Source organism: Lipotes vexillifer, unplaced genomic scaffold, assembly GCF_000442215.2.
Source record: "Lipotes vexillifer unplaced genomic scaffold, Lipotes_vexillifer_v1.1 scaffold130, whole genome shotgun sequence".
Lineage (NCBI taxonomy): Eukaryota > Metazoa > Chordata > Mammalia > Artiodactyla > Lipotidae > Lipotes > Lipotes vexillifer.
The window spans coordinates 339,895-366,153 of NW_006793860.1; the positions used below are offsets into that span (position 1 = coordinate 339,895).

The following is a 26,259-nucleotide window of genomic DNA, read 5'->3' on the forward strand; positions in this document are numbered from 1 at the left end:
AAAAAAAAAAAAAAAAAAAAGTTGTGATTAATATAAATGGTGTAAATAAACAAAGGGTTACCTATAGGAAAAGGGAAAAAATAAGGTGAAGATGGACTTTTTTATAGATTTGACTTTGGAATTGTTTAAATATTTTGTGTAATTATAAAACAAAACAAAATTTCAGAAAAGGACTTCCTAAAGAAGGAAAATAAATGCTCATGCAGTTGGTGACATAATCATTCAGAGAGGAACATTTCCAAGTAATATCTTAATCGGTCTTCAATAATGATATTGTTGGTAGAGGGATTGATAGTGCTGTTTTGAGACTATTGTGTGTATAGTGTAGGATAAAGCAAATAAGTAGTTAAGGTGGTGATGCTGAGAACTAGGACTTTGGGTATGAGAGAAAGGAGATACAGATAGAAAATCTATGAGGTTAACCCCAAACTTTACGTTTTTAATTTTGAATTGGAAGTGTCAGTATGAACTCATGATGTAATTTATCTTAAGGAAACTGAAACAAAAGTAAAAACTCTATTTCTAGCTCTGCCTACTGAAAGGCTTAGAAACAGTGTAGCAATGAGCACATCTTAGTGCCCAGATAGTGGTCTCTAAAAATCGATTTATTAATGAAAAGTAACTGGGGCTCTTTGGAGAGTTGACCGATTCCAGGTCTGGGGCAAGATGAACTTGTCATACCAGATGGCAAGGAAGTTATGTAGGTCAACTTGAGTCATGTCAAAAGAACTCAGAAACCAACTTGAAAAGGCTTCTACTGGCCAAAGATGAGATGATTTTGAGCATGATAAGGATAATAACTGCAATGGATTGAAATACATCAAATATGTTTAAATTCATGAGTTCCTAATGATACTAAAGCAAAACTCATCAGTTACCTTTGGAGAATGCTAGAGAATCAACTCATTATTCAGAGTAACCACGTAGTTGATGAAGAGTGTCTCTGAGGGGAGATATTCCAGCTAATAGAGACAGAATACCACCATTTTGCAACCTCTAAGGAATTAATGCATCTAAGCAATGATCATCAGTGTCTGGTAACATTCCAAAAAGAGGTAATCAGATATTACATACCTCTTGATAAAAGTCTGAAGTAATTGAACCAAAAAAAAAAAATGCCACCTGAATCTGATCAAACCATTAGCACTTACTTTCAATTTACAGGAAATTGGATAGGAGAGGCCGGAGGTACATGTTAAATTACATCATGGGGATGCAATCAGTAAAACCTGTTATGTGGGAAACTACATCCTTGCTACTTAGAGTCTGGTCCATAGATCAACAGCATAAGCATCAGCTGTGAGCTTTTTAGAAATGGAGACCCTCAGGCCCTATCCCAGACCTACTGAAACAGAATATGCTTATTAACAAGCTTCCCAGGTGATTCACATGCACATTTCAAGTTTGAGTAGCACTGCTCTATGGAACAAATAATCTAGTCTCCAACAAAGAAATTGTAAGAAAACAGAAAAATGAGATGGAGGGACAACTCAAAGATTAAAAGACATTTGGAGGCATATCAATTATTTGCAGTTAGAGAACTTACTTGTATTCCATTCAGGCAAACACATTTTAAAGTTATGAAATAATTAAGAGAATATTTTGGATTTACTTCAAAATAATCTGGGTGGTAGAGAGAGGAAAGTAGATAGGGATGTAGATGAAAAGAGAGTTTGCTACAACATGCTAGTTTTTGAAGCTGGGTGATAGGTACAGGGTTTATTATTTTAACTTCATATTAAGATTTTTTTCTGTAATAGTTTGAAAAGGAGTTGGCTAAAGTGGCTATAATCAAAAAGGTAGTAACACGTATTGGCAAGAGTGTGGAAAAAATTAGAACCTTTGTACGTTGCTCATGGGAATGTAAAATAGTGTAGCTGCTTTGGAAAATAGTCTGGCAGTTCTTCAGGTTAAACAGGGAGTCAATATATAATCTAGCAGTTCCACTCCGAGGTGTATACCCAAGAGAAATGAAAACGTACGTTCACGCGAAAACTTGCACATGAATGTTCATGGCAGCATTTTTTATAATAACCAAAAGTGGAAACAACCCAAATGTCCTTCAAATGATGATATGTTCATTAATATAAAATATAGCATATCCATATGATGGAGTACTATTCAGTAATAAAAAGAAATGAAGTACTGATGCATACTACAACATGGATGAACCTTGAAAACGTTATTCTCAGTAAGAGAAACCAGTCATGAAAGACCACATATTGTATGATTCCATTTATAGAAAATGTCCAGAGTAGGCAAATTTATAGAGACAGAAAATAAATTAGTGGTTAGGGGGAGATTGGTGGAGACATGAGCATTTTATTGATACATTCCCATGACTGCTTATGGAGTGGGGGAAATTTTGGCAGGGAGGGGTGATGAAAATATTCTAAAATAGATTGTGGTGATGGTTGTACAACTCTGTGAATATACTAAAACCCATGGAATTCTACACTTTAAATGGGTGAATTGTATGATATGTGAATAATATCTCAGTAAAGCTGTTATAAAAAAGGGAAGGAGAGCCTAATACTGATACTCGTGCTCCAGGCTTACCCAACACTAATCAGAATCATTGGGAGGAAAGTTGTCTAGACGATTCTAATGTGCAACCAGGACTGGGAACCACTGTACTAGAAAGTTAGCCATCAAGGATTGTTAGAAGAGAGAGGCAAGATTATCTATTTGAAATGATAGCCTGGAGGGGAAGCCTCAGGGATGGCATCATAGCTGACCAGTCTGCACGGAAGAGACAAAAATCTACGTGCAGAGCCCTCTGGGTGCACATTATCTATTCCTGTGGTACTAAGTAGAATGGAAATAAGCTTGAGAAGTCTTTTCTTTTTTCCAATAAGTATGTTAGTTCAGAATTGGTCATCTTCAGTGTAACACCCATAGGTGTTAGGGTTATTTGTGCCACCAGGTGGTCTAGCTTCTTCTAAGTTACTAAGAATGAGCACAGACTTTGTCGATGGGATTTGGGGGTACTAAATCATAATCCAAAAGCAACAGTCTAAACAATTAATTTCCCTAAGTTTCTTTCTTCCAGAGAGTGTTCTAGATATTAGTGAGAATCTATAATTTTTTTTTTTGCTCTCCCATTGTTACATTGCTCCAGATGAGTAGACATAAAGCCAGCTGTAGTGTTCCCATCTCTCTTCAAAAGCATTTATTAGTCAGGTGACAGCTTCCTCTACTGTTGGACTGGGCAGCAGAGAGGGAATTTGAAGATGTACTGCACATGGTGTTTGGCTTTTGAAGAGAAGCTTTGGAGAACTGGCCTTGGATTCTGGTTTCCCTGCCCTTTGCAAGTTATTGATTGCCCTGGACTTTCAGTTTCCTTAATTAATGAATGAAGCTTAGACTAGGTTCTCCTGAAGCTTCTAAAATTTTGTAGTTTACTACATCTGTCTTTATAGAGGCTGTAAATATAGGATGGCGGTTAAGAGTTTGTGCTGTGGAGCTTGGTGACCTGGCTCTGCTGTTTCCTGGCTCTGTGACTTTTGATAAGTTGGTTAACCTCTTTGCACATTGGTTCCCCCATCTGTAAAACGGGGATTGAGAATAATATCTACCTCACGATTTTCTTCACTATAAAGTGTTTGGAGCAGTCTAGCCTGTAATTTTATTGATATGGTATCAATTTATCTAGACAGGCCCCTCACTCTAATTTAGACATGATCAGAACTCTCTCTTACTACCAAATGCAACGTTGTGTCTGTTATCCCAGGTGGTAGATCTTTTTGGAAAGGTATGAAACAACCATACAAAAGTGTTTGGGCAGTATATAAGAAGTTTTAGTTTCATACTAAAAATACTCTCTAGTATTTTAGGAAGCATATTAGATGTTCTAATTCTACTTTTTTCTCCCTGCCCTATATCCTCATATAGGTCAGTTCTCCTCGGGTCTCGGGGACTTGACATATCCCACATCTCCCAGCGATTGGAGAGTCTGAGTGCAGCCACCACCTTTGAGCCTCTTGAGCCTGTGAAGGACACAGACATTCAGGTAAGGGCTGCCAGGTACCAGGACTGGTGCAGGTACAACCCTGAGCATGCAACCCAGGCTGAAGGCCCTGGCCTTTTGTTCACCAGCTGGTTTAGGAATACCACATTTCTTTGTTAATTCTCTTCTTCCTCAGATATTAAGAGAATGGGAGGCTCAGCTTTGGAGGAACATTGGATTATTTTCAGAGTGCTCTGTAAGGCTGAATTTAGGAAAGCATTTCCGACCTGCACTTTTTAAATTATTGTAATTATGAGCACAGATTTCTCTTCCTTCTTAGGGCTTAATCCAAGGCACAGAGACATTAGTTGTAAGTTTCTCTTGCTTTCTTTGCTAGATCTCAAATAATTTTACTATTTGTCTTCCACATTTCTTTTCTACATCTTGCTTGTGTGGCTTGGCAAAGAGCTGGGGAAACTAAATAGCTTTACTATTTACTGAAACCTACTCATCGATTTCTAGGAAGTATTTGGCTCCATTAGTGGCACCAGGAAATGGTCTAATAGAGCACTCCTGTCTCATTTAACCTAGCATGCCACTGGCACAATTGATTGCTATTTTAATCTAATCAGAAACTGGTTTGTGTGTGTGTGTGTGTGTGTGTGTGTGTGTGTGTGTGTGGTCAAAATTGTTAAGGAAAAGTCTTGTGATCCATTTAGTTGTTTGGGTTTTTTTTTATATTTGTTTATTCATTTATTCATTCATTCATTCCTTCAGGCTGCACCAGGTCTTAATTATGGCATGCAGATTCTTTAGTTGTGGCACATGGACTCTTAGTTGCGGCATGCATGTGGGATCTAGTACCCCAACCAGGGATTGAACCCAGGCCCCCTGCATTGGGAGCACAGAGTCTTACCCGCTGGACCACCAGGGAAGTCCCGTGATCTATTTAGTTCTGAGGAATTGGAACACTGACTTGTGTTAGAGTGAAGGGATAGTGGGATACCATTTTTATCATCGATTTACCTTTGAGATGAAAGGATGCAGGTCCTACAAAGGCAAATCCTAGTACAGATGAATCTGTTATTTATTATTTGGGCTCAATTTGAATTAATACTCTTTACCCCACCCTTCCGAGAACTGTTTTAATCCATCTACAGTAATGGCCATAATTCTACTGCATTTATTCCACTTGAGAAACCTAAAACCCTCAAATTTGAGTTGAGAGTTCAGTAACGATAGATATTCATTATTTTCCCTGTTATTGATATGTTCCCAGAGTATGAAAATCCAGTTTTTTTCCAGTTTTATATACTAAATTATATTTGCCTGTCACCTTATAGATGCCTTCTTATTTCCGTGTAATCTTTTTTTTTAATTAATTAATTTATTTTTAGCTGCATTGGGTCTTCATTGCTGTGCGTGGGTTTTCTCTAGTTGCTGCGAGCAGGAGCTACTCGTCGTTGTGGTGCGCAGGCTTCTCATTGTGGTGGGTTCTCTTGTTGCAGAGCACGGACTCTAGGTACGCTGGCTTCAGTAGTTGCAGCACGCAGGCTCAGTAGTTGTGGCTCATGGGCTCTAGAGCGCAGGCTCAGTAGTTGTGGTGCACGGGCTTAGTTGCTCCGTGGCATGTGGGATCTTCCCAGACCAGGGCTGGAACCCATGTCCCCTGCATTGGCAAGCAGATGATTCTTAACCACTGTGCCACCAGGGAAGCCCTTTCCATGTAATCTTAAAATGGCATGTATACTTGCCACTTTTTTTTTTTTTTTTTTTTTAAGTTTTAGCTGTTGCTCTCCCCACCTTCTATTTCAACTGTCTGATGCCCTAGAAACAAATACTTACTCCCATAACAGGTGAGTGAATGAGATACAGCTCAAATAATTTGAATAATCACCATATATGTGGGGAAGTATTCCTAATAGTGTGGAAAGAAATGGCATTTGCTGAAAGGTTGTTTGTTTACATTGTTTTTAATGTTTAAAATGCCAAATAAGTTGTTTATTTTAAAAACTGCTTTTTAGATTTTCTTTGGCATATTTGTAATACATATTTGGAATACCCAGCAACATTTAGTGATGCACTTCATGAATTCCAACTGATGTGGTACAACATTTTTTGCTTTGAGATATTAATGACAGGTTTATAAATGTATTGAGTCATAATGATCATTTATTCTAACCTTCTACTTTATTCATGAACACTGTCCTTCAATAGCCCCATTAGGTGGCTTCCTAGCAATGCATGCTTGGTCACATCAAAGAGAGTTTCTTAATTTGGAATGAGCACGGCTAAGAGTTTTGGTCCTGCACCACTGGGAAGTCTTTGAACTTTGAGAGGAAGGATGCCTCCATTTCAAAATTTTACCTCTCAGTTGAGCTTTTCTGGAATAGCTTAAAAAATGTGAAATGGTCACTCCAAGGTAAGTTTTGATTATTTGGGAATTGATCATCTAGACCTGAAGTAAAGATTTAAGACTAACTAGTTTCAAAATAAAATCCTCTATTGTCTTCATCTTCTTGCCAGAAAAGGCTTAAAGGAGAAAATTTAACTTCTAAAGGGCCGAGTCTTTGGCCTAATCTGAGATAGCTCTAGTGATTGTATTGTGTGGCTCAACTGATCTATGCCTAAACTTCCTGTACACATAGTAGTACCATGTCCTTCCCTGACTTCCTGTGTAGTAGTCAAATATAGGAGCCAAGCCAGCTTTCGCCCTTAGCATGGAGTGGTCCTCCTTTTAATTCTTCTCTTAATGTGTTGGTTGTCCAGGAAGAGTTAATTTGGACATTTTCAATTTTTTGTTTTTAAAAAGGCCAGATATACTTTTTTTTTTTTTTTTTTTTTTTTTTGCGGTATGCGGGCCTCTCACTGTTGTGGCCTCTCCCACTGTGGAGCACAGGCTCTGGATGCACAGGCTCAGCGGCCATGACTCAACGGGCCCAGCCGCTCCACGGCATGTGGTATCTTCCCGGACTGGGGCACGAACCCGTGTCCCCTGCATCGGCAGGTAGACTCTCAACCACTGCGCCATCAGGGAAGCCCCAGATATACTTTTTGATGGACGTTTTTTTTCTCATTTATTTTTACCAGCTTTACTGAAATATAATTCACATACCATAAATCTGATCGATTTTTGTGTATGAGCTTTTGTTTTCCAATCAGTGCAGTTTTTGAGATGAGAACGTACCCTAATCCCACGTACTGAGTATCAGTCAGACTGAATTTATTATGTCAGCTTATAAATTCAAAAAAGGAAATGCTGAAGGATCCTTTGACAGGTGCTGTCCAAGACTTTGTACCATCCATTGTTTGCATTACCTATAAGCTTGGAAAGGCATTTTCCCATGAATAGGTTGTCCTTTTCTGTTTGGTAAACATCGATTGTATTTCCTCCTTTTTCTAATGGAGCTTGAAATTAATACAGGTTTTTTGTTGTTTGTCATAAGCAGTGATGTTGGCATGCATTGATAATGCATTTTTAAAAGACTGCTGTGGCCAGCAAAGGTAACATATTTAAATAAACCAACTTAAATATATGTATGGCTGATGCTAGTGGAATTTTTTTTAATGTTTATTGATTTAATTTTTGGAAATGGTCATAAAGAAGGCCTACACATTTTTGTAATGGAGCTGAAGAGCCATAACTGTTAAGAGGACATGGTACTAAAACAACTGTATTGCTCTATTCTGAGTGACTTTGTGGTGCTTGCAAGTATGGTTCCTCTCACAGAGATCCACTTGCTCACTTCTGTCTTTGGAAAAAAATATAGAGGGCAGACTGCACATTTTTACTGTGGTCTGAACAGACCTAATGTACCATGGATGATGTGTATTATATAGTAATAAAGTACACAGTTACACAGTTCAGTTATATTCTGGGGCTTTTTCACTAGATTACATGTATTTTTCAAGAAGGCTCTGCAGAAATAGCCTGGGTTGGCCATAAAAAATGGGAGCTGCAGTTTCTCGGCGTTAGGCTGTAATATTTCCAAATGGCATTAAACCAAAATATAATAATATTATTGCTGAACTTACTGTATTAGATTCCTATGGCTGCCACAGCAAATTGCTACAAACTTAGTGGCCTAAAGCATTAGAAATGCATTCTCTCACAGTCTGGAACTCAGAACTTTGAAATCAGGGTGTTGGCAGTGCCCTCCGAAGGCACGAGAGGAGACTCTGTCCTCTTTTAGCTTCTGGTGGCTCCTGACATTCCTTGATCTGTGGCAGCATAAGTCCAGTCTGCCTCCATCTTCATAGGTTTTTTTGTCAGGTGTGTCAAATCCACTTCTCCCTTCTCTTATAAGGACACCAGCCATTGGATTCAGGGCCCACTCTAACTCCAAGGTGGTCTCATCTTGAGATGCTTACCTTAATTATATTTGCAGAGACCCCATTTCCAAATAAGATCACATTCACTGGTACCAGGAGTTAGGACTTAGACATGTATTTTTGGCAGTACCCACTTCAACCCACTATACTTACAGTGCCAGAAAATTTAAAACTGTCAATTAACTGTAATAAATGAAACATCTTCAAATCTAACTCTGTTTCATGGAGGAGTTTCAGGATAAGACATCTATTTCTAGTTGTTCCAGGGACTGCAAACCTCAACCAAGTATCTGATCTCGTCCTCAGCACTCTCTTTCAGGCCTTTGGAAAGTGAGGCTGACTAGCCTTGTCTGATTCCAGAGTTTAGTCATAGTCATTCTCTCCAAACAGGTTAATGTTCTATAATATGTTTAAGAGATTTCGCAAGAGACATTTTCCAACTAGAAACAGTCTGATTTTCTTTTAAGTACTCTAGTTTACCGGGTAAGTATAGGTAGGATTAAATTGTTGGGGGGGGGGGGCGTGTGAGAAAGAGATTTCTACTTCAGCTAACCAGGTTACCAAACTCTTTCATTTTCCTTTTATACTGTAGGCCTTTGCTCACCCGCTTCCTTTAGCGTGGAGTAGCACCTCTGAAAATGTCTGAGCCATAATTTCAGTCTGACCCTCTTAAGGCTTTCCTAGATGCCACCTCTTTCATAGTCTCAGATCTCTCTTCCCATGGCCTCCAAATATAGCATGTTGGCTTTACTGCTTAGGAAAAAATAAAACTTTCTGAATGTTCCCCCACAAAGTAAACAACTTTAGATTATGTTGTTGGAATTGACTTAGCAACCAATTTAAATCATGATAAATGAAAATGTAGCCCCTTCTACACACAAAAAAACTCTATATGGAACTAAACATCTTCATAATATGCTCAATTTCCAGATGGAAATCCGTCCTGTATGAATAAAGAGAAAAAGAAGTCTTAAAAAGAGGATAAAATATAAGAAAGTGGTGCAATAATAATTGACTTGTTAAAAACTCGTTCTACTTACCACACTATATCTATAATAAAATTTTCATTATTTCCTTCCTTTTTCTGTCCTTGGAAATGTAGAGTATACTCAAACCACTCTTAGCTTATCTTTTAAATAATCAGAAGAAGCTAAATGGCTTTGGTAAGCATAAAAATGAATCACTGGTGGTATAATCCCATATCACCTAAATTGTTATTTTCATGGTTTATCTTTTAATTTTATACCTTCAGAATTAAGGTACTGCTGATTAAATGCAGCTGTATATTACAGCTAAGAGGAAAAGTAGTCGTCTTGAGTGCTAATTGTGTGTTTATAGTACTGGCAAGTTGTTGGTAGGGAATTGGTTCCAGAAATCCTGTGGCAGTTTGTTGAAAAGAAGTTCAGACTTTCTTAGAATGATTAGTTTGCTAATAGCAGTTCTTCAGGATTAGTACTGGCAAAGTATTAATATTGAGGGAAAGGTGCAGTAAGCTTTCCCTAGCTCAAATTAATTGAGGGAGGGTGCATTCTGAATGGGTGAACAATATCTTAATTCTAGAATTATATTTAAAGAAATGTAGTTGTCATTTTCATCTCTTCCTAGAAACTGAAACTGCTAAGTGTGTGTACCAAGGAGAGGTCTTACCAAAGCTGCTTTAGTAAATTAAGGAAGAGATGAGGTTCTTTCATAAGAGTTGCATCCATTTGCATACTGATAATTTGTATAGCAATTCTGAGAAATGGTTTAAGTAGGCAAAACATACTTATCTTCCTTACTGTTTCTGCTCTTAATATGCTTGAGCAGTCTTTTCTGCAAATAATAGTGATCTAGCCCAAATTGGATGATTAGAAATTTTGAATTGATGGACTCTGAAGGAATAAAACTTTGCTCTTCAAATGTTTTCACATGATATAAAAATGTAAGAGACTGTTTCATGGAGTCTAACAGTGTGAAGATTTTTAGTTAAGCTTTTGATTTATTGACCTCCTTTGTTATATTCCTCTTGCTCCTAAGAGAGTCAGTGGGAAGTTCATGGTAACCTTTCTTATGAATTTTTAGAGGACTTTAATGGATATTTGAATCTTGCCCTTTCCCAGCTTATAACAGCTGCCTGTCCTGGACTTGAAACAACCTATAGGTAATGCTCTTGGGTTCAGTAGCAAATGAATACAATTCCCACTGGATCCAAAGCCCGTCAGTTAGAGAGAAACCCTTTTCTGGAACAAATACCAGGTACGTTTTAGGCCAGAATTCAGTTGTAGTGGCTGAGGTGCGTGTGGAAAAGACACACATCACACTGTGTCCTGTGTTCTTGTTCAGGGCAGTAGCTGTGCTAGGCTTCATCTCTTGTGTAAATACTGCGGTGCCCACATCACCCCCACTTAATGAGTATATTTGCTGTTCCTTGTCATTAAACCCTGACCCAGAGTAAATCTCAGAGCTGGTAAAAACCAGTAAACATGTAAAAAGGAAAAAATAGTGTCTTCACAGAGGCAGGTTAATGTGCCATCCTATTTTGTGTTTATAATTAGGTAGTCTAATGCTGATTGCTGTGGTAAGTACTGAAATGATTTAATTTTTCTGCTGTTTGTGATAAGGGGAAAGGTAGACATTATGGTATGGTGGGAAAGTATGCAGTTGCATTAAACTGTCCTCTGAATGGAATTAGAAATGGTAACTTTGGAATAAAAATGGTTGTTAAAGGCATCGTCTGTGGAAGATGTGAAAAACTGCTTTTATGTGAGCCAAGGATATAAGATTTCAGCTTTTTTACTTAACCATTCACACTTACTCCTGAATGCAGGGCTTTCAGAACAAGCAAGTAAATGGATGTTGAATGCATTCTGTGCAGGCAGGAAATGACAGGCTTTTTTGTCTTCTCAGAGGTTTCTTATATCCTGTAGTGAGCAGGAGAATATCAGTTACCAACTTAAGAAAGAAGTTGGAATGGTTCTGTAAGAGTATTTTGGAAGAAGCCCACGGCTGAAATATTTATCTAACAATTTAATAGAGCACTTCAAGTATTGGCCAGGCCCTGGTGCCTTTGAACTGGAGTTGAGTCATCCCCTCCCTCTTTACCAGCTTCTCTTAACCTGCCGATATCTATTGATGCCCCAGTACTCCGGAGATGGGGAGCATATATTGTTATCTTCACTCTGGTATCTTTAAATTGCTTGGTTTCAGGAATCAGAAATGGGCTAAACTGTTTGATTTAAATGGGGGTTAAAACCTTGTCAAATATTGAATGCACTACTGTAGACCAGTCTGTCATTCTCAGATGGCAGCCCTTGACCCTGTGCGCCACTTTGATCTGCTTGCCACAGCGCCCTGTGATCTCTTATTTCTGTTTCGGAGTGTTCAGTCCAAGGCTTTCCAGGCCAGCAGCCTGATGCGGCTCCTTCCATTGGTGGTGGTTACAAAGTGTGGCTCCGTAGTCATAAAACTTTGGGGCCCAGGTTCTCCTTGTCTCCACTAAAAATCCACATTCTGTGAAGGAACTGAGAGAGGGGCTCAGACAGGAGATACTCTTGGTTTTGCTTTTTTCTGTTTGTTGTTTGGCAGGGACCAGGAAAAGAAGCTGGGAGGTAGGATGAACAACATCCTCTACTGACAAGACCAATACTATAATTTCTTTTGCTGCAGAGCTCCCAGAACCAGTGTGTATTGCTTCCTTTTTGAGCATTTTCCTGTCTCGCAAATGGTTGGCTTCCATCTTGCACATCAGATATGGAGAGGTTGAATGAGTCCCATGCCCAGGGTGAAGGCAGCTCCTGGTCTCCAACACTAACGATGAGCAGCGGTGCACGCGCTGCTTCATTTATCCTGGAGGGCAGAAGGGCTAGTCCCCGCTTCTCACCGTGGAGTGGCTGTGAGGCCGAGATGCCATCAGCAAAATCCCGCCTGTGCTTTTCAGAAAACCACAGCACTTGAAGCACTGCAGCAGAATCTGCTGAGCAGGACTGGGCGTGACACAGCTTCCAAGAAACTGTACAAAAAGAACCTTTGTCTTATAAAACACATTTACAACTAGAGCCAGGCTATTCGTTTAGTTCATAACACAAACGGGAGGATTAGGTCAGCAGAACGTAAGTGGGAGTGTGGATTCACTGGCTGATTTTTATTACTACCTGATTTGATTTATTTCTTTAAATGACATGATCACAAGGATGTGGGGCAGAGTTTTCTCCATTCCTCCTTTATCTATTAAAAAAATTGTCTAATTAAAAAAAGCTGTTACTATCTTAGGGACAGGTAGACACAGCCATGGAAGGTTATAATATGCTTGATTTGCTCAAGGTACCAAAATATAATTGTATGATGATACATTATCTGGGAGTGCTTTCTCATTTCTTACTCGGTTCTCTGTTATCCACAGTGCATATGAGTCTGTCTCAGCAGAAGCAGTCTCTAAATGAGCAGGGCCCGGTGAATCATTGAAGGTTTAAGGCATTCACAGTAGCACTTGGCTCTGTGATGAGGCCCCACACTGCCCCACATGTCTTCCTGTTGAAGGAATATGGTGATGGGTGTTGTATTCAGAAGGTGCTTACATAATCCGTGCTTCTCAAGTTTCTTTTTTCCCAATTTATTTCAGACTGAGAGATACTTTTATAAAATACAGCAAAAATGAATTACTAGAAAAAAATGAAATAAAAGACATGCAGAATATAAGCCTTAGGTTTTGTTTTTTGTTTGTTTGTTTGTTTTTGGCCATGCCATGAGGCTTGTGGGATCTTAGTTCCCCAACCAGGGATTGATCCTGGGCCCCAGCGGTGAAAGCATGGATCCTAACGACTGCCAGGGCCAGGGAATTCCTGTAAGCCTTAGTTTTTTAAATTAAATTCAGTGGACATAAAATTACTCTGTCAGATTGCTATAAAAGTTTCTAAATGATGATTCTCAGATTTTGTACTTACCTGCTGCAGACTGGGAACAAACTACTTGTGGACGGGTGCTTCTTCAGCTGTACTTTGGGTAGTACTAGTTTCAGTAGCTATGTTTTCCTCCTTTCTCATTCCCCCCCTTCCTCCCTCCCCTCCTCCCCACCACTTTCCCTCCTCATCTCTCTCCCCTTCCTTTCCTGTCTCCCTTCCTTTCTTTTGTTTAGTTTACTTGTTGGTACAGTGAAACATGGCACCAAAGACAATTTTGAATTCCGGTTTTCTGTTTTACCCCAGTTAGAATAGGGAAGGCAAAGCTAAGGTTTACTGAACATTTATTGTGTCCAGACACTGTACTGAGCACTTTCTGGGTTTCCTCATTCAGTCCTTCCAGTAACCCTCTGAGGCAGTTACTATTGTTAACTCCATTTCACCAAGGAGGAGCCTAAGGCCTAAAGGGCTATTATGCCAGACTTGAAGTCCCTTCTGTGAGTTTGAGTTCAGTACTGTGCCCTTATTCCCCTAGGTTTTAAATTTCATTGTAGACTAATTTTCAGGTTATATTTGAAGGAGAAAGATGGTAGAAATAGGAAATAGAAGTATAATTGATCACTCATTTAGAGCAAAATAAAGAGTATAAAGCCCACAGAGAATGGATGTGGTGGGCATCGCTCTTATTTATATAAGCTTAGTAGTAAAATAATGTTGATTGAGGGAGAAGCTGGAATGTGCTTTCTAAACCTTAATACAAACACTGCTGGTTTGGGGGGAAGATGAGTTTTGCAGGAAGGCCAAAACGTGCTTCCTCCGTTTATCTCCAGGTGCTGGGTTTTTTGCCATAGTTTTCTGCTTGCTGAGCTGTCAGTTTAATTTACTGTCTAAAGCCCAGCCTATTATTTCTCAGTTTTGCTGCCCTACAGGTACACTGTAAAGGATTTCTGTGAAATCCTGGAGCAGCTTTTAGTTTTGAAATGCCAAGGCTTTGTGCTTGTAAAAATAGGTTGGGTTCAGCTTCTTGCTTGATCATCTTTGTTTTGTTTTGCTTCTGAAGCTGAGCTGGAGTTAGAAGGATGATGCTAGAAGCAATTTAAAGGGCACACCAAATTTTTTCTGTAATCCTGAACTATTGATTGTTGACTTATTTGTAGGTTTAATGCAGACCCATTTCCTTACTTAGCGTCTGACTGGCCATTAAGCTCTGGCAGTGTGCCGGAATGTTGAAATCTTGCATCTTATAATATGATTTGGCTGCCTATGGGTATTATGTGTGTTTGGCTTTTAAAGACACAGGCAGAGCCCTCAACTTGGTGTGTGCTCCAGAATACAGGAAAGAATTTCTGCACAGCAAAATTACTCACTTCTAGGAGACAGCACAAAAGTGAGGAGTTGACATTCAGCAGAACATTAATACCTGAAGTCATGCAAATTGGTACTCTTTGGTCTAACTGGCTCTTAGAAATAAATGCAAACTAACATAGCAGAATCTTGAAGAGAAGACCAGCAGGGAACTAACTGGGCAGGGGTGATGGTGTGCAAAGAGTAGGTCCCAGCTAAGCAAGCACTCCCACGTAAGTGGTCCTCAGCGTGTGCCAGGTGCCACTCTCCCAGTGTGAAGTTGAAATTAGGATCTAGCTGAGGGGCAGGTACAGTGGCCTGCTTATGGAGGGAGCTGGGCTCAGAGTGATTGGAAGGGAAGCAATCACTGCCTATGAAAGACTTTTACCCTCCTTTTCACAACCTGGACACCTCTTGACTGTAATTGAGGGTAAGTGAGGGCTGAGGGAGTTAGATGACAAGAAAACATTAAATTTGGGATTTTAAGGGTGTGAATGAGAACTGAATGGCTTTAGAAGGGAAAATTCACTTTTCCCTCTAATTACAAAAGCAAGATGTCCTTAGTTCACAGAACTTGGAAAATGGCTCCATAGTGTACTTTCTTGACTGCCACCATTTTGGGAGTGTTGAATTGTTTGGACCAGGTACTTGAAGCTGTAGAACATCTTTGAAATGACAAGGAAAATTGATTTATTTTAACAGGGCAGTGAGGAATTAGTCCATGAAGCATGTGTTAGAGGTAGACTATAAGAATGGCCTTCATAGTTCAGAATTGGTCAATTCCTATAAAGTAATATACAGTCTTTCCCTTTATTCTGTAATGGAAAAAACTTCCTAATGTGTGAAAAGGGATCTGAGATGTGCAGATTTCATGAGCAACCATTATGTCATTTCACTCTCCCCCTCAAACTGTTGGGAAAGGAATTCCCTGGTGGCACACTGGTTAAGAATCCGCCTGCCAATGCGGGGAACACGGGTTTGATCCCTGATCCGGGAAGATCCCACATGCCGCAGAGCAACTAAGCCCGTGTGCCACAACTACTGAGCCTGCGCTCTAGACCCCGCGAGCCACAACTACTGAGCCCGCGTGCCTCAGCTACTGAAGCCGACATGCCTAGAGCCCGTGCTCTGCAACAGGAAAAGCTACCGCAATGAGAAGCCCTCGCACCGCAATGAAAAGTAGTCCCCGCTTACCACAACTGGAGAAAGCATGTGCGCAGCAACGAAGACCCAACGCAGTCAAAAATAAATAAATAAATTAAATAAAAATTTTAAAAATTATTAAAAAAACTGTTGGGAAAAATAGTTACCGAGAAGCTCTATGACTTTGAACTAATTTAGAAGTTTTAAGGGGGAAGTAACAGGTTAGTAATTTTATGTGAACTTTGAGGGACACACCATAGTAATCTTTCCATTCGTATAATACTTTGCAGTGGGCTTTGTCCATCACTGTCTTGTTCCTTACTGCAGTGTTTGAGGTGAGGTGAATGGGTGTTAGCATCATCTTTATTTAGAAGCAGAAGAAACCGAAATCAAGAGAGATTAGTTATTATCAAAGGCGGAACTTGAACCCAGATGCTTCTTAATACCTTGCCCTGTATCCTTATTATCATGCCTTGCTGAGGAAGGCATCAAGGGGTGGACTGCTTGGATAAATTCCTCCTCCTCCTCATCATCACCGTCATCACCACCACCACAAAGATGTTAAGCTAGTTCTTTTGCCACTGGTCAAATTTCTTGATGTTTTGGTTCTGTCTTTCCCCTTAGACCTTTTCTTACTTGTTTCCTTTGAAGTGTCATTTCTATTTATTCCTTTCCATGTGAAAGATTTGCTGGTTAACTAAATCAGTCGTAGGTATGAAAATGCTACTTCGAAGGGTAATACTATAGTCTGAATGGGGACAAACCTCATTTTTTCCATCGGGGATATACTTTGGAACAAAAAGTGATACTGAACAAAACTGCTGCTGCTGCTGCTATATTTTACAGATGCCCTTTGTGTGAAGGGGCCCAGGGTTTCTTGAGATTTGTCACACTAGAGCCTATCAGCCTTGTTTGTGCTGAGTAGGTCACTGGTGCCAAGCAAATGCAAAGTGGCAAACCAGAACAAATATCATATTTGAAACTTTAGGTGGACTAGGCCGTCAGGGTTCAGAGCAGGTTGGGGGGAGATTTTTTGTTTTTGTTTTTGCCAGTTTTTTGCTTTCTGTTTCACCCTCCCTGATTCCTTCCTTCCTTTGGACTATCCTCCCTTCTTTCATTCTTTTCGTCTGTTCTTTTTGTCTTTTCTCCTTTTTTCCTTTCATTCTTGCTTTCCTTCTGTCTTTTGCATCCCTCTTTCTCCGCCCCCCCACCGTCCCTCCCAGCCTTTTAGACTGGCTGGCATCCAGAGCAGCCATTGCTAATGTGAGTGTACCTCCTTTTTTGCAATCAAGTGGCAGCTGTGAAATCATGGCTGGCTTCAAGAATTGGCTTCAGAAGCCAATCAAGAATGGCTTCTGCAGCCTCGCAGCGTGCAGCCACCAGCGCTGTCTTGCTCTGCAGAGTGAGTCTAGGTGTGGGGTTGGGGCTGGGCCTGGTGGAGAGGCTGTATCTACTGGCTGCCAGAGGTGGGCCTCTTCCTCACATGCTCTTGTTACTTGTGTTTTCTGCTTTTGCAAACCCCGAAGAGGTGGAATTTAGTTTATCCATCTGGCTAACCTGCTCATGCTTTGCTCTTTTAATGGGTACTCTGAAGTGCATTTCCTTATTTTTGGCCCTTGCCTAAAGCCTCTGCTAATATTCTACTTTTTTGGTGCCTGACTCAGCTTGATATTGAGGGTGTACAAGACTTTTCTGTTATAGTACATAAGCTGTTTTGGGTGAGGCTGTTTCAACTTATTTGTTTTTTGAGGATTGATCATACATTAAAGCCAAATCCTAAGTAGAGAAGATGATGGGGAAGAAAATGACCAAGGAAAAGGGCACATTTGATTTTGTTTTTTCATGTTTTAGGAATGAAGTTATAAATTAATCTAGCTCTCAACTTCATATATGTTCTTCACCATTTGTTAACTGTTCATCCTACTAGCTCATATTTTGGGGAAAGGGGGAGTGTTATGGAATAGTGTTTGTTTTGGAGCAGCAAACATTGCAGAGCCCTTCAGGCCTCCAGGTTTTTCTTTGGGGGTTAGGAGGGGAAAGGAGCTACAAATCTCACCTTTGTCTTTGTATTAACTTTCTACTTCAGGTTGGTTTTAATTTCCTTCTCCATTCCTCTCATGCCCTGAATGCATTTGACAACAGGAAAGAAGCTCTTTATCAGTGATTATAAAGTGTGGTGCACAGATCAGCAGCATCAGTATCACCTGGGAGCTTGTTAGAAATACAAGTTCTCAGGCCCCACCCCAAAGCTACGGAATCCAAATCTCTGGAGGTGGGGCCCAGAATGTGTGTTTGAACAAGCCCTCCAGCATGAGGTCCACTGGGTTAAGTTATTACAGAAGTCTAGTTAGTATAAGTAAACCCTTTTCTAGCCATCTCTGCCAACATTTATACTTAGTCCACCTGTGGACCAACCCTGAACTTTCAGCCTGCAAAGCAGTGTATTTATCTTCTAAGTGTTTGAGTCCATAAAGAATTTGTAACCACTCATGAAGGACACAATGTTCAATAAAATATGTTAAAAACTTATATATATTAAAAACCTATGACTTATAATTGGTCACTGATTATTTTTTTACCATGGAGGTATTGACTCTGATACCAAGGCTGTAGCTTAAAATGCACTGCCTAAAAAGCAGTCAGAGCCCAGTGGGGAATGAAGAAGCGAGGGGGACGGAGGAAAGGGAAGTGGAGGGATTAATAATCCCATCTTAGTTAATCATCACTTTCCTCTCTGATCACTGTGAGCGGATGTGCTATTGCTTCTGCAAATGTTAATAATTCATGGATGGACTGTGCCAAAAGAAGGCCTTAAATCTGGTCTCTCAGCAGATTAAATACACCGTCTGCCATCATTAGGAGCCAGGAGAGATGAAAGATGGACTTATTGTTTTTATTCATTAACCTGATTTTCTCTGCCTTTCTCCTCAGCTCCTCTCATCCTCATTTTGCTTACCTTTTCATTTGCTTCTCTCTGTAACCCCCTCCTGCATTGAGTGAGTGGTAAAGATCTTGGGTCTACTGTTAATGACATTAGATTTTACTTTTCCTTACCTGCTAGTAACAACAGATGCCATGAGAGAAAGCAGAGAGGCAGAATAAGTATTTCCTTGGAAATGTCTAAATCAGTCTGAATATTTAAAAAATGTATTAAAATGTGCAGCCTGTGTGTCTTAGAAATCATTTGAAATGGCTTCTCTTTGCTTTGAAGAGTAATCCTGTTGTATAGGCAGTTGAAGATATACATAGTGTTCTTCATATAGGTGTGGTAGCATTTTCCCATTTTACAGATGAGGAAACTGAGGCATGGTGTGAATAACTTGGGTAGGGTTACCTAGAACCCAGTTCTTTTGACTCCCAACTTCAGCATGCTTTCCACTAGGTTTAATAACTTCTTGCCTTTAGAAATCATATGTAGGTGGCTTTACATGGTTTTTCACCCATAAGGCTTAAGTAGAACTTAATTAGATTAAGTGTGACTAATATATAGGTAGCTTCACAGGAACACTTCAGGTTAAATTCTAAATGTGAGTTTGCCCAGAAGCACCACAGTTGGAGAAGGCTGACAACAAGCTGCATTTCTGTAGACATTTCTCAAGCATCTGAATAATAACCTTCAACAACTCATAGGTTAATCAATAAATATATTTGAGCACTTAACCCTGTGCATGATGCTTTGTTAAGCACCGTAAGTGGATATAATATAGTCCCCATCTTTATTAGATCTTCAGTGTTTTAGGTCTACCGAAGGGGATTCAGCTACTTGAAATGTCCCAGTATCGACTTAAGGATGTGAGATGGCAAAATAGTAGAACTGGAAATGTTTTAATCACCTCAGTAGTTTGCTGGAGGATTTATTATGTAAGAAGCATGTTAGTAAAACTGGACCATTGTTTTTTAAATGATTTTCACCTGTGTCACTGCTGGAAGGATCGTGGAGAGAATGGTGTGGGAAGAGCAGATTTTAAAATCAGCCTAGTTTTCAAAAAACTGTCTTAGAATTGCAGATCCTCGTGTTCCTGTTGTAGAGATGTGGAGGGTACAGTACTGAGATGGAAACCTGAGCCGAGGTTCTTACAGGGAAGCATAAGCTCCTGGGGCCTAGACCAGGCCACCTGTCTAACTTGCCTTGGTCGTCTGTCCTAAAAGTGGTGGGTGATGAAAGGCAGGGCCTCCTCTCACCTCTCCCACCCCATCATGTAGGACCAACATCCCATGGGACCTCAGTCACCATGTTTTCTGTTGCAAATTCATTTTATTGTTATTTTGCATATAATTTTTAACTCTTTTTTTCTTATAAAATTTTTCTTAGAAAAATTTCAGGAACTTATATTTTATATGTCAGTGAATTTGAAATTCTGACCAGATAATGAAATATATACAGGTTTTCCCTTGTTTAAATTACGTTGAGGATTGAGTAATTTTAGTAATCCTTTTCTATTGAGGAGTCTTTTTTTTTTTAAATCAATTTCTGGCCTCATCAGTGTTTTCTAGTTAATAACAGAAATGGTAAATAATATGCAGCAAAAAAATTGCATGAAAATTGGGGTTTTAGTGTCTTTTCTCTAAAATAATAGTAATAATATGATAGACCTTGCTTTAGGAAGCAAATCCAAACTCTGAATATCTGCATTTATTAAAGAAATCGTGGGGCGATATTTAGCTTTAGTATTCCTTCAAATAACAGCTTCCCTACTGAATTTAAAATAGAAGTTGTTTAAAAGAGTTCTATTTACAATCAACCTGATAAGAAATACATCTGTTGTATAAAGTACATTGGTAACAAAACTAGCAAGCCAGAAGCTGTTCTTTTCTATCCACCATCATCCTCCATGTAAGAACTTCAGATTCCATGAAATAGAGTCCATCAAGCACACACCGGCCAGGTTTTGTTGTACAGTGTCCCATAGTGCTGTGCAGAGAACTCAGGCCCTGAACCCAGGACCTGGAGCTGTGAGAATCTGAGTTTCTCTGTGCCTTATTTTCTTAATCTATGCTACAAGGGAAATGAGTCACCCCTGAAATTTTATGGCTACAACGAAAATTAGTCTGTATTTACTGTATTATTTCATTTATTATTATTGAGGTAGAAGTTCTTCATATAGTCTACAAGTTCTTGCCATAATCTCTTGTTCCCTTTATCTAAATACTAAGGCTTGATTAGATGCTGTGAGAGAGAGAGTGTGTGTGTGTGTGTGTGTGTGTGTGTGTGTGTGAGTGTGTGTGAGCGAGAGAGAGAGAGAGAGAGAGAGAGAGAGCTCTCATTCTGAATTTCTGAAACTTGGGACTGCAGTAAATGGCCCTGGAGGAATATTTGAGGAGAGCTGCTTCCTCCTCCCGTTTTAGCCCATTCCCATTAGTAACTGCACTTACTGAGGAACCACTTCCCAAAAACATGTTTAAAGTGGAAATCTTACTTCTGAAGTTACCTTCAGCTATCTACCTTAAAGTTTCTGGCCCACTTCTAAACTGTGTTCCCACCCCTTTTGGCTTATAGGCTTACCAAAGCAGAACCCTGCTCTGGGAACCAGAACTCATCAGCTTCTCAGGCAGAGAGCTTTCTTTTCCCTGTTGTTTCTTGACCCCTGAGCAGACAAGTTTGCATATGAGCAACAGAGAGTGGACCTTAATTTGTTTTACTGCTAAAAAAGATGTGCAGACATCCTCTGACTCTTTAGTGACTGTGTAAATCTAGTGGTCCTCACTTAATACTCAAGGCGAAATGTCATTGATAAAATTAGCAGGTTGCTTTTTCATTCTCAGCTGATTTGTCAAGACAGATCAGCTGTGAATGCCACACCACTGACTTTGGCTAGGACCATCTCATTTTCCCGGAACCTCCTTGGCTCTAGATGCAACTGAGAAGGAAGCCGACTTTGGGAATTGAATACTGTTGGTAATATTGCTTAGTCACAAAGAAGAATCTGGTGCCTCTGCACATTGGCCAAGAACCACCTCAGCATCTGTCTTAGTACCTAAGGCTGCAATTATCTCAAGGAGCTGAAGAGATTTGAAAGAACAAACAATAAGCGAAAGTAATATTTAGCTCCCCTTTAAGTAGATGCTTCCATCTCCCTGGGTGGGGCCTAGTGAACATTAATGAAAATCAATGAAGTGGTTTTGTTGCATGCCCATTAAGGACAGCACTATGGTAGGCACTGATGACAATTAGAATAAACATAAATTCTGGATACTGCCCCCTAGAAGCTCATTGTTTTCTACCTGGAGAGCCCAGACTAACATTCCTATAATAAGTTCAAACTGTCCAAAACAGTGTAAAGTGACTGGCAAAACTGAATGGGAATGACATGAGACATGCCATATGGAGTTCAGAGAAGAGGAAGGGGGTAATGACGAATGACTTCAAGGGTGATTGGGGAAGATCCCCTGGAATAGTCAGGATCCCAATAGGCCTTGAAAGATTAAATGGGCTTAGCTTGCAGGAAATGAAAGAAGATATGAGAGTAATAACCTGAACAAGGTCAGGGAGATGAGAATAGAAGTTATGTGCTAAGAAATAAAGTCTGTCAGTGAGGGGGGGATCAAATGTGAAAGGAGTGACTGCCAAGCAGTGGAGTGTAGGCAGTACATGCTGTTAAAAGTTTTGGAGTAGGTAAATGTCAACACGGAAGGAGGGAGGGTGTGGAAACACTTATGGAAGTTAGCATGACCAGTGGAAGGATATCTGCTGCGCTGTTGTTCAGAGGCAATTGCAGTAATCCAGGCACAGTGATGATGGCCAGGACCAGGTTGGTGGCCGAGAAAACGGAGAGGAAAAGATGTGCGAGAGACATTTGGAATAAAACATCTGCCGCACTTGGTGCCTGATGAGCTTAAGAAGGGTGTTCAGAAATAACTCAAGGTTTGTGGCAAGAGAAGGATTGGTGCTGTTGGTCGAAGCTGAGGAATTAGGAAGGTTAACTAGATTGAGAGTTGAGATTTTGTTTCAGTTTCTGATGTTCTGGCAAGACATCACCATGGAAATGCCCCTCAAACACTTAAAGGTAGGATAAGAAACACTGCTCAGAAAATAGCTCCAGACAGAATTTTCCAGAGCCACTGGTCTAGAGGTAAGAGTTGTGACAGTGCAAATGACTGTACAGGACAGGAAGCATATAGCATGGGGCAAGGGACCAAGGTCTCAGCAAGGAGCGAGGAGCCGGGAGGAGGTTGGTGATGGAGGCTGGGAAGGGAACTGGGAGCCAGCTGTGCCTCAGAAGACTAGCAAGTAGGGGACAGTGACTGCCCGACCTCACGTGGCCTCTCATTTTTAACTCTTAAAAGCACTTAGCCACCAGTGATATTACTTGATCTTCCCAGCAGCCCAGTGAGCCTGGCAAAAGGCAGAACACAGCTAACCAGCGTTCTGTAAAAGCTTGATTTCTGGGTGGAGCCCTGCATATTGTTAATGTACTTTAGAGCTTTACAGTTGTGCACTTGAACTTCACCTAGTGATTTTTTATTTATTTTATTTTATTTTATTTTATTTTATTTTATTTTATTTATTTAGTTAGTTTTGGCCGCACTGTACAGCATGCGGGATCTTAAGTTTCCTGACCAGGGATTGATCCCATGCTCCCTGCAGTGGAAGCATGGATTCTTAACCATTGGACTGCCAGGGAAGTCCCCACCTAGTGATTATTATAATTCTACTTGAACCATAGAATTTCAGTGGCTTCCTTTTTCTACTCTATAATCTTATTTGTTAATGGTAACAGGTTTTTTTTTTTTCTTTAAAGGAGTACTAATGCCACCCCTTAAAAAATGTCTCCTCATCCTTGGTGTGTTTCAAGCATGGGCCTAAGGAAATTGGAACTCTTTTCCCCCCTCCTTTTTTTTTTTTTTTTAACCTTCTCAGATCTTTAAAACCAGTTAACTACATGAGGGAGAAAGTCTGAGAGTCTTTGGAACCTGGATATCTTAAGTTGGAGGAAGTGTTCCTACTATTTTCGGAAAATTTTTTCTTTCTTTCTTGGTCCTATACCTGTACTTTGCTAAGAAGTTCTTTAATGGACTAATTGGGAGAATCTGTAGAGAGATGGAAATAAAAACAACAAACTTGAAACTTCTATTAAAGATTCTCATTACAGTGAATTCTAAGGAACTATCTAAAGGTATACTTTGTTGGAATTTTATATGGAATACTGTTTAAAAATTCAAGCCCTCACCTGAAATTTGGAGATCTTTCAAATACACAAAGACCTAATAATACACTTTGGTCATTGTGGTAGTAAGATCCATCTGTCTTTACACTTGAATGTCTACATTTTTTACATAGAGTGTGTGTGTATCTGATGGACAAATTAGCTGCCGTTGTAGTTCAGAATGGTGCAGTGTACAGAAGATTTTGAAAAGGTTGTATCGATCCCCTTTGGTAGAAAGAATCAGACATCATCTTTGCATTTGTATAAGCAGGCGCATTTGTGTCCCTTATATTAAGTGCTGAGTCCACTACTTGTCTGTCCTTTTCTCTTTGTTTTAGTTTTTGGTGATTAGGGCTATATAAAGCCAAAACACAGAATTAAACAATGGACTACCAAATAGGCATTTAGGAATGGATTAATTCATCTAGTGATAAATCAATTGGAAAAGTACCTCCTTTGTAAGGTGGCTTCTGTCCAGCGTTTTAATGACCTCCACATACTTATTCGGGCTTGGAGTCTGAGGCAGGTTAGTTAACACTTCTCAGTAGTCTCTGCTCTGAGGTCCTTTGCAGTCAGAATATTCTGCAGCTCATCTGGTCTCTTTGGGATATTCATAGATTAGGGAAGACTGAGGCTGAGCTTGTTTATGGTTTATTCTAGCATAAAGATCTATCCTCTGAATGTATTTCTTTGGCCATAGTGGCATAGAAAAATGTGGTTCCATGACATGGGTTTTTTAAGTAATTGAAGGGGGTTTTCTCAGTCCCCTGTAGTGAACTTCAGATGTCTCCCTCAGGAATAGGTTTTAACCATCAGTGAAGTGGTTTGACTGTAACCAGACTGAGGTCTTTGAGTTCTTTTTTTTCTTGCCCCTTCCATCCCCAGGCAGAGACTCCTATTGCTGCATATCCGCTGTGTTCCAATGCTGTATTTATTTGATCAGAAACAAAAGAGTTTGCTTCTTGCACTGGTTCAGAGAGAGGTCCCCCAGGATTGTCTTTTGTTCAGTAATTGGAGCATAAGCTGAGCCTGGTTAATTTCAAAGCTACCCTCAACCCGATCCCTCTCTCCCTCCTTGTGCGGTTTTGAGCTGCTAGTGCTATCTTGTATTGGGTCTGGAACAAAAAAGCTTGAGTTGTTGAATGTTAGCTACAACTACTGTGACATCTGCTGTGGCACCAAATAGCACTGTTGGTGCAGTTAATTTTAAGTTAGGAGAAGAAACAAAACTAGAAAGCTCTTCAGCCTTACAGCTCTTGTTAACACATGCACCTCCAAATTATGCATTTGGTGCTATCACAATGAATAAAACAAAGGAAATCATGGGTTGATTTTTATGTTAGTAACATAAGTTCTTTCATTGTTATTCACTGTTCAGACACCAGTGTGTTCTTATGTTCATTCTTTTTCCCTTTAGTTTTATTTTTTTCAGGGCAGAAATGTCTGAAACATCTCAACTATGAACATTTAATTGGCAAAAGTTCTGATATAAGAAATACAAGTTGATTATATTAGTTATTTATCTTTTAAAGCAGCAAAGTCTGTAACCTGGTTCTGCTTCTTTAAATACCAGAATGATTATTATAGATGAATAAGAACCTTAAGTAGCCAAATTCTAGATACTAAGTAGCCAAGTTAATATTTGTATAAAAATGTGCTGTGAAATTGGCAAATCGTGTGTCCTTCAGGTTCCGCAGTATAGGTATTGGTTTTGCAGGCAACACATTGCATCGTAGGGTTTGTGGGTTTTGTTTTTGAAGATGGAAGGGTCTTTTTCTCCATTTTTCTTTTGCAATCTGCACCATAATGACCGTCCACTACCTTACTGGCCTGACTTTAATCATCTGGTGTCTGGTTCTCAGTGCAGTTTCATCTCTGCTTTTGCACAAGCTTTCCTGTAATTGCACAGTTGTTTGCTGCATTGAATTTCTTTTAGTGACAATAAAAAACACATGTTAGTATTTTGATGTAGTCTTTAATTTTCAGGTTATACATTAAAACACGGAGGAAAAAAAATCCTTTCTGAGGAACATTTTAAAAAGCCATTATGGTAGTATGGGAATATTCATTATTTACACATCATATATTTTTCCCTAAATGTTATACAGAGAAGTGACAGTTGAGCTGAGCATATGTTAATAAAAGGTCTGCATTTTCCTGTGTCACTGACAGTTTCATTGGCTGTATATTCCTGAAATGCAAATAACCTCGGTTCTGTTCAAAGCTGTAATTAATCTGAATAGTTATTTAAACAGTATCGAAATATTTTAACTACTGAAAGGCCAAACATATAAGATGGTGAATTTACTGTTCTGTTTGAAGGACAGTGCACTTGATGAGGGTACAGTGATCTGAGATGCTTGTGGATGTTGGATCTACAAATTCTGTAGGCTAAAATGGCAGAATCTGCCTGCTGCTGTATAAAATCTTTTAACCACCATTTATTTTAGCATCATGGCATGTGCAAATTCCT

At 39.7% G+C, this 26,259-nt stretch overlaps 1 protein-coding gene across 2 annotated transcripts in view; it reads left to right on the forward strand.

Annotated features, from left to right (window-relative positions):
• The window catches only part of NUP93 (nucleoporin 93), a 105,749-nt gene that overhangs the window by 24,415 nt on the left and 55,075 nt on the right, over nucleotides 1–26,259 (forward strand). For both annotated transcript variants that reach the window (XM_007466811.1, XM_007466810.1), the window contains one exon: nucleotides 3,895–4,012. In XM_007466811.1, the coding sequence (XP_007466873.1) occupies nucleotides 3,895–4,012 (118 nt within the window). The remainder of the gene's footprint in view (nucleotides 1–3,894; nucleotides 4,013–26,259) is intronic.